This window comes from Prosopis cineraria, unplaced genomic scaffold (genome assembly GCF_029017545.1).
Source record: "Prosopis cineraria cultivar Desert tree isolate PC_DT_omini unplaced genomic scaffold, ASM2901754v1 PC3, whole genome shotgun sequence".
Lineage (NCBI taxonomy): Eukaryota > Viridiplantae > Streptophyta > Magnoliopsida > Fabales > Fabaceae > Prosopis > Prosopis cineraria.
The window spans coordinates 3,029,255-3,038,585 of record NW_026555334.1 but is presented as its reverse complement, the minus strand read 5'-3'; the positions used below and the strand labels follow the sequence as shown (position 1 = coordinate 3,038,585).

The window sequence follows — 9,331 nt, the reverse complement described above, 5'->3', positions numbered from 1 at the left end:
TAAAATTTATCATATTTTATAAATTTAAAAAAAAATTACTCAAGTATTCAGACCAAGTACGAACCCTATCAAACTTAGATTGAATTTCCTTCGGCCTCTTCAGGCCACTCGAATAGACTTGAACAATAAAAAATTAATATTTTTTAAATTTGGCCCTAAATTCTTCAGGCGGGTTCAGACTTAGCCCAAATTACTGGTTATAATATCTAGCAAAAGAGGAAAGAAAGCCTTTTGTAGTAGCTTATATGTGAAACTAGAAGTGTTATTCCTTGCCTCAGGCTAAATAGTAAATAGATAGATTGCAATTGACTTTCACATAATACTGAAACTAGGAATGGTGAAGTGCTAAAAGAATAACATCGATGAAACTGGGGAAAAAGAAAGTAAAGGTGTTGATTCTTTGTTCCCGCTTTATTAATTTCTTAAATAAAGGATGAAGCAAAAGGAACACAAGATGAACATAATAATAACCTCTACACTTTTCACTCACATCCTTGAAGAATCGCTCAAATAAACCTAGACAAAACTTTTGAAGAATAAAAAGAACTTTTGAAGAATAAAAAGAACTTATATAGGCAAAACTAGATCTGAATTATGAGTCAGATTCTCAACTCTTTTTCTCTGATTTACCACACTCACCAAACAATGAAAAGCGTCCTACTTTCCTCACTGGGGTACCTTTTACCTGCTTGCCAAAAAATTGGACAGGTTTGTTCAGAGTCACAAGAAAGATAAATTCAGAAAGGAAACAGAACAAAGAAAATCTCTTAATGTAGATACAATATATGAGACATTAGTAAAATAAATTGCGGCATCATGAATGGATATATAGATGTGTCAAAACTCAAAAGTAAATCCTTCTAAGACATAAAAAGTCAAATGCATTTTAAATTTTGTATCCTTTCATTATTGCCCTTGAATTCCATTTTCATCCATATATTAACACAGGCTAACATGGGACAGCGACAGGGATTCAAGTGGAGTGAAAAGCTGTCACCCAAAAGCTAGTTATTGAGATGAGAAACCAACTCTTCATTATACCACCAAGTATCTGTATCTTGTACTACTTCTTTAGTCTTATTTATAGGTCAAAAAGAAGATTAATTTTGATCATATTTATATTCATATTTACTATTCTGCCTTTATTAAATGCTAGGAAGAATTATTAAAATAATTATTTGTGTCTTTATTAGTAGAGTAGAAATCAAAACTTATTAGATTTTAAGACAGAGTTAATGAGGTTTAAAATTTTTCTTAATTCTAGTAAAACATGTTGAAAGTGATTTGTAAATAGGATGGAATACATTGGACTCCACATGACTTGCATTAGTTAATTTGCATATGCTTAGTAAGATAAAAAGCTCTAATAAGAAACCTTGATTTCATGAAATTCAAAAGCTCAGCATCTCCAAATTTCCCCGCTAACACAATTTTCATCAACTGAATTGATACTATTTTCGATAGTGTGTCATAGGCAAGTTAATTAATGCCAGTAGAAAACACCCACCTCAACCATCTGTTAGATTCTACATTAATATAGTATAAATCTAAAGAATGAGAAATTAAACTGAAAGAAAAAACCCAATAGGTATAGATTAAAAGTTCGCAAGTCTTGTAAAGAGATAAAAAACAGTTTTCCTCAACAAGAATGTTAACTAATTATTCGTAGTAAAAAGAAGGAAAGTACAGTCTTAACCTACCTTTACCCTTCTACGGTTGGAGTTATTCCAACACAAAAATCCGCTACAACCTCTTGCTCCTGGGCCTGATTCATATCCCCTACAGAAACAAAGCAGAATTGGTAAGCAAAAGATACACGAAATGAGTTCTGAATGAGCAATGCTATTTGTGGGTTTAATCAATCTTCTTCAGTTACTATCACATTACTTGTCATGTTAAGGAGCAAATGAGAGACATAAGAGAAAGCAGAGCAAAGTGTGAGTAGCATTTCTCTCTGACTAAATTCACATTTTGGTTCTTGAAAATTATTACTACAGAGTTTTGCCCTTGTTTTCTCGAGCAGCATATAAAATATGATAAATGAATCACATTGTTTATGACTTATGAATAGTGTGGCCTAATATACGTTGGCCAAAAACAGTGTGACCTACTATAATGTTATATTCTATGTTGAAAAAAAAAATAATGTATACTTAAACTTTCAATTTCTTCTTTTTGCAGGCTCAAAAAAGGACTATGTAGGCACCAAAATAATAAATAAATAAATAACACAATATAAAATAAAGACTCGAATGTAGACTTTTTTTTTTTTAATGAACAAAGCACAAATCAGTAATACTTCTCAAGCAATTTAGTCAGTATCTATCGATACATTCTCAAGTGAAAAATATTCATTGAATCAATCATATGATCACCAATCTCCATGACACTAACTAGAATATAGAACTAAAGTTATAGCCAGTAAATTGCGGTTAACAAGATACAAGGAACTTATATCACATTATGGAGTGTAAGTCATAGTTTACACTTTACAAGCGTTTTCATTTTGATCATAGTCAATAAATTGGGGGGTTACTAATGCGCATGTCTACCGAGAAGCTAATACTTGTGCATACTGGATCACAAATTTTGTTCATACTATGGATGCTGAGGCTACGATCATGAAAGAACCTACCGAGGATTGCAAAAACCTTTTTCATTTGGATTTGTACTACGGACACAATGCCATGTTTACAGACCCAATGGATTCCCTTTTTTTTTCCCTAGCTGAGGACATCCCTTCGTAATCCCCCCCCCCCCACAAAAAAAAAAAGGGAGTTCTCATTTTCATAAGCAAAAACGGAACAGCAATCAAGTAGATATGAGGATCATTTCAAAACGAGTATAATTACAATAAAGCCCAAATTTGCTATTTCATGGGGGAAATAATCAATCATCCGGAGGTTTAACAAGGCATCTATACAATGTATTTAGCCATAAGTGCAATAATTTTTCTCCATCTTAATAACAAAAATGTTGATTCTTGTTCACCATACAAGGAATGTTGTTACTGGTTCATGCTAAAAAAAGAAAAGGATAATACTGACAGTTGCACAAGGCAGTTCTGTGTGTCTCTGTGTGTGTGTGTGTGTGTGTGTGTGAGTACGCAGTCCTTAGATTTCAACTGCAAGAAACAGATACTAAAACAACAATTAGAAAACAACCCAAGCACACTTGTAAAATTTAATAGAAAATAGAAGACCACAGAATTGAAAACAATCGAAATGTTCTGCTTCTGCCACTGTAACACTTTAATGCTACCTTAACAATTCAATAAGTTCCTAAAGAATATCAAGTTATCAACATTGAAATATTGATTTGCCTCAGAAGCTAAACAATATTTGATGCTCTGAAAATTTAATCTCAGCTTCAAAAAATGCATATTTCTTCTGGGAAAGCTACTTCATGCACTCAGATTCTTACAGGGAGTTCACCATGGAATTTACAACTACAGCATCCAATCATTTATGAAGGAGAGATCATTGGAAATAAGCATGCAAACAAACTGGAATATTTAAAGGTTAACTTACAGACTGTCTTTGATGGAAGTTGTTACTAAACTGCCATCATGCAATAAACTAGGGGACATGGAGTAACAGTCAACTCTTCTTCCAATTCCAATCTGATCCTTCTGTAGGACCCTTCCATTTTTAGCTTTCAAAACTTTGACTTCATGACTGATGTCATCTTCCCTACGCTGAAAGGAGAATCTTGTGGAGTCCATGGACTCTGTTGGGTCTTTACAGTAGATACCTTCCTGAGGCAGGACCTGATTCTTTTCAGGTCTCAATCGACTTAATGATCCTGGGGAGCCTTTTCCTACGGCCTGTAACCAAGCAGTTTCCAGCCTCTGCTCACGAATGATGGATTCAATCCTTTGCATTGGAATATCTGATCTCTCTCTTACTCCATTTCCATCAACCAGTAAATCCGATGAATCATTGGCAGATTGAAAGCTTCCATCCGCCAAAGGAGAAAAATCTGAGAAAGTATTTCTTCCTCTTGTATGACCTTCTCTACGTTCCTTCTCGTTTGCTATTATTGATTCTGCCTGTTTTGGGCCTGACCGATTGATCTGATCTTCACTTTCACCATCAAGCAAGTGGATAATTCTGACCTCAACATTTCGTCTCAAAACCATTTCCATTGAATTTGTAATGCTACTCAAAAACCTTTCGGCCCTAAGTTTAATATCTGCATCCCCAAACACAACGTATGCAACCAGCAGACCTGCAAGGAAAAACGTACTGAGGAAAAGTGATCTTCAATATGTACAAGGTGAAGAGGAACCTGGAAAAAGGAATTTAAGCAGTAAAGTACAAAATAGCATACTTTGAATTAAAAGTATGCATAGAAGGAGTTTTATAAAAGTGCTGCAAAGAAATAAGAAGGAATGCAGATGGCAGCATAATTTTAGAGAAAACAAGCCCATCTGGAGCAATGTTGTCCTTTTTTTTTTTTAAGATAAGTATTTGAAATGTGTTGACATTTATTGATTACACCATATCCCGAATATCAAATTTCTTCTTTCAAAATTAGACAACACAATTAAAATGAAAAGCTGGCAAACAAGTTCATACATTCTGATCAAACAAAATCTTTGTTTTAGCTGGTGCAAGAGCAATAACTTAGTAAAGAACCCATGATAACTATCAGCAATAAGCATAAGTGGATGTCTGACTATTGGCTGCCTTACAGAATTTATCTGCATAGGTTCAAAGCTAAAACAAGCATCTTAATCAGTTGCTATAACCGGGTTTGTCATAAGTGCTCTTAAATTCATTTGGCAAGCAATATGTTCAATTTTGGGCAAAAGTCTTATCAAATTACCTTCAACTTCACGAATGGATACAAGTTTTCCATGATTATGTAGCAGCTGCTTCAATGTCTTTGAGTGACACCTTCCAATACAACGTGCCCAGATATCACATAACTTTCCTGAATCTACGCATCTAAATGTCACATTACTAATTGTATGATCATCAAATGAAACAGGTGCGGCATCATCATCTATGACTGGGCTATTTGACGGCTTTGAATTCAAGCTGAAACCATCAGACTTTGATGATAACTCCCTTTGGTGGCTGGGATTGCTTTTTACAACTTTCTGCAGAGATGCAGGTGATGTTGATTTCCAAGGCATAGACTGAACATCTGACCTGTGCTTGTGAGCAGTTACTTCTCTTGAAGCATTTGATGGATCACCGTCAGTTGTCTTGCAGCTCTGCCTCCTGCTACTGCTGGTCAGAGTAATATCTGGCGAAGGCATTGAACCAAGCTGTAACAGAGTAGCTGTGAACCATGTTGAGCGTTCACTAGAAGTCCTCAACTGTTTCTCAGCCTCTGAGAGTAGCTTCAAAGCATGCTTTAATCTCTCCAACTCCGATTCATTCACTGAGTGTGAAATCCAAGTGTCCGTCTCAATAATTAATCAAGTGTTTCAGGTTCTCATAATTATAATACACAATGCAACTTGGAAGTAATACATAGAACCCAGAAAAGGCAGCAATAAACTTCAGTGTCAAGAGAGCATCACTTTATTTGAATTTAGTTGTTCTGAGAATATCTACCATAGCCTAAGGTCAGAAGCAAAAATTAAGAAATAGGAAGCTTGACTTTCTGAATATTTATAATACATAGCTGTTAATACCTTTTCATGCAGTGCTCAAGCTTTCCAAGCACAAGCCACTAATAAAGAGTTGCATTAGTTTGTTTTGCAGGGCTAAAAAAAGAACAGAATCATTAAGCTCATAGCATAAAAGTATCATGTCCAACATGATGCCCTAAGTTAATGAAGATTCAATTATTTCCGTTGACAACCTGATCAATAATGCTAGTTCATTCCTTTTCGATTTAGATGACAATTAATGAACTTTTCTTTCACTCCTTGTTAAAAACCATATTGCAGTTAATAACGCCTCATATATGACAGTAGGGGATGATAGAATTTTCACAGTACCAATTCAAATATTTAAGATCAAAGATCAAGATCACTCACAACTTCGTCCGCCAAAAACTGAATCACCAGGTTTGTCATCTATGACAGTATATGATCCGGCAATGATGTCCATAATGAGGCTAGCCAGTTGGGACATCAAAACAATTGGATCAACTCCAGAGTCCATCAATTCTCTGGCCCTTTTCACTGTTTCTGCAGTGTCTGATGACATTGCCAACTCCAAAAGTTCCAGCAATTTTTCATCTGAAACAACCCCCACCTGTTGCAGGTAATGCACCACAGCATTTAATTTGAATGATATAAAGAGATCAAATTATACTCATTAAAGTAGACATTATTGATTCAAAATATGAGAATGACAGTTACACTTTCGGATCAGGTCAAATAATAATAGAGAGAGAAAACTCACAAGTTCATTGACAAGACTAGTAGTAATTCTTTTTCCCAGCAAACTCAGCTGTTCTAACATAGTTTCTGCATCCCGAAGTGAGCCATCTGCATTCATAGCAATAAGATCCAACGCATCTGTTTCAATATCCAGGTTCTCCTCAGCAGATATTTTCCTCAGACGTGCTATTATATCTGCATCTCTAATTTTGTTGAAAAGGTACTTCTGGCATCTAGATTGTATTGTCCGGGGCACATTGTCAAGATCTGTGGTTATAAATATGAACACAACTCGCTGAGGTAGATCTTCCAGAGATTTAAGAAATGCCAACCATGTCTTAGAGGGTAACAAATGACACTCGTCAATAACAAAAACCATGTATCGTGAGGAGGCTGATGAAGAGCTAACTGATAATCTTTTCAATAGATGTCTAACTCTATCAATCCCTTTTTTATTGGTTCCGTCAACTTCCAAAAGGTCCCTGCTCTTTCCAGAAATGAAATCTGTACATTCCCTGCAGTAGCCACAAGGCTTAGTTTCATCAGGAGCTATACAATTCAGTGCACCGGCAAAAATCCTGGCCGTTGATGTTTTACCAGTTCCACGTGGACCTTGGAAAAGATAAACAGGAGCAATTCGACCTCTTGAAACAGCATTTATAAGGGACTGGACCACAATATTCTGCCCAATCAATTCACTAAAGAACATAGGTTTATACTTTTGACTGAAACTCCTACTATTTTCTGGTGTGCCTTCATCATCCCCTTCTCCATGGAAAGCTACAATCTCCCATCCTTCTTGACTCCTACAACTCGAGGACCACCTTCTTCCATCCAACCTGCTTATTCCCTCAAGATCAAGCTCCCCATAGTTTGTAGAAAGTTCATCATCGCTCATGCCAGTTCCTAGAGGTGACCCTCTGGCATCATCCTTGTTAGTGAGCAATGGGAGAACACCTTGAGCACTCCTTGAGGAAATTCTCCGCTTGTGAGAGCTTGACAAGGATCTCCGGTGTCTAGGATAGATAGTTTGACTACCACAAAGCATGCTACTTCCTTTCCTCCTTAAAGTGTCTGAAAGTGAAGGTGAATAACAACTCCTACACATCCCTCTATGTTTTGGAGTCTTCTTTGACCAATAGCAAGGTATACCGCATCCTTGGCGACCAGGCAAATCCAAAAGATCATCTACTTCATCATCAGCATCATTTAAGGAGGTTGTCGTGCCATCCCAGGATCCGACAGTACTGGGATTATGTTGACCGTACCTATTATAGGAACTGGTTGACATTGCAGGGGTACTATAAGAAGAATCCTCTTTTCTATTACTTCTCAATAACTTGGAGTTAGAGCGAGACCAATTGTTATGCTTAAGCTTCAAAAGCAAAGGAGATGGCCCTGGTTTTCGTGTTAAATCTTCAGAATTGCAGCAATCTTCAGTATCATCAGACGGCCCTACTGAGTCCTCTCGGCTATAAGCTATTGACTGGTGAATATGATGCTTGGGATTCACCATAGCTTTACCAAGGTTGGTTTCTCTTTGCTGATATTTTCTGAGAGTATCCAAATGGGCATTTTTGCTTTTCTTGCTCTTTTTTTTCTTAATATCCATTGCTCTTCTGGTCGATGGCGTGCCCAACGCCACAGGATTTGCATCTTTACACCGGAAAATGGAAGAACGAATCCCATTCCCACCAACCCCTAAGCAAGTGTCGCTCTTGGAATCGCAACCATTGCGAGCATCACTAAGGCTATCCTCGAAACTCCCCAGAAGAGACGAAGATCCATCATTTCCACCATCATCTTCATCATAATCTTCTTCTTCGTCCTTATCATCACCATTGTGCCTCTCACTTGACGATTTGTAATTCTTCCAATTGTACAAGAACACCATCTTCTCCTTCCCATTGTTGTTCCCACTCGGGAGAGACGAATGGGAATGAAGTTGAGAGTTGCTACTGTTCTTCCATGCAGAAGCAGAAGCAGCCGCAACAGATCTCGACGAACTAAGTGGCGACTTCCACGAAGAAGTAGTACCAGGATCCCTCAATACACGAGCAGCTTTGCGAATTTGGGTGAGCTCCTTCTTCAAGTGGAGATCAGAAAGCCGCATTTCTGACATTGTTGCTTACTTGGGGTGGGTGAACCTTATTGAATGAACCCGAAGCTAATCAATCCTTCAGAATCAGAACCATAGATGGAAAAGAAATTACACGCATTCCCATTTAAGAAACAATATCCACATTTATTCCGGCTTCAATCAAAGATCATCACAGTATGATGTAGAAATCAAAAGCGGTTTTGAAGAAAAAATATGAATAGATAGTGATGGACGATCAGTTAATAGCCAAGCAGTGTAATGGTGCTGTGAGTGCGGATCTGACAGATAACACAGTGACAGAGGAGGCTTGTGTGAAAATGAAGTTGATGCCTTCTTCAGCCTTGGTTTGACTCCTTTCTCTCTCTTGTTCCTACCTCTCTCCTATTTTTATTTCTAATTTCTATTTGATTCTTTCTTTTTAGGGTTTTTTTATTTCCCGCCCCAAATGAATTCTTGAACCTGCGTCAGTCTCTCAGGAACGTGGATTCTTGTCGGTTTTTGATTTTGTTTTTATTTTGGGGTTAGATTGATTTAATTTAACTTTTTTTCCTAATTTAGTTATATTAAACATTAATTTAGATCTCGTTTGATTTTGTTCGTATTTGTTGCTTTGAAAACTATTTTGTAGACTATTTTTTATAAAAAATTAAATTAAAATAAAGATAAAATATAATTATTAATCTTTATAATGTTATCAAGTTTTATTTTTAATTCTTATAATTTATTTTTAATATTTTCAATCTTTATAATTCATGTAATTTAACATTGTTAGGAACTTAAAAAAAAGATATCACCAATCTTATTGATATTACAGCAATTGAAAATACTGAAAAAATTATAGGGATTATAAGCAAAACCTGATTAAACTACATAAACCAATAATT

General features: G+C 36.2%; 1 protein-coding gene across 1 annotated transcript; it reads right to left on the bottom strand.

Annotated features, from left to right (window-relative positions):
* Positions 1-379: 379 nt before the first annotated feature.
* Positions 380-8,838, bottom strand: LOC129306474 (protein STICHEL). The gene is made up of 6 exons (XM_054947087.1): positions 6,369-8,838; positions 5,999-6,218; positions 4,831-5,394; positions 3,531-4,230; positions 1,701-1,779; positions 380-685 (listed from the first exon to the last, which is right to left on the bottom strand). Exons 1-6 carry the CDS (start codon positions 8,466-8,468, stop codon positions 608-610), a joined length of 3,741 nt encoding a protein of 1,246 aa, XP_054803062.1. The 5' UTR covers positions 8,469-8,838; the 3' UTR covers positions 380-607.
* Between the last annotated feature and the right edge of the window lie 493 nt (positions 8,839-9,331).

Coding starts and splice junctions, on each gene's coding strand:
- LOC129306474 (XM_054947087.1), bottom strand. CDS start 8,468: ATGTCAGAAATGCGGCTTTCTGATCTCCACTTGAAGAAGGAGCTCACC. Junction 5,395..5,998: donor AGTTTTTGGCGGACGAAGTT/GTGAGTGATCTT, acceptor TTTCACACTCAG/TGAATGAATCGGAGTTGGAG. Junction 1,780..3,530: donor ACTTCCATCAAAGACAGTCT/GTAAGTTAACCT, acceptor TTGTTTCTGTAG/GGGATATGAATCAGGCCCAG.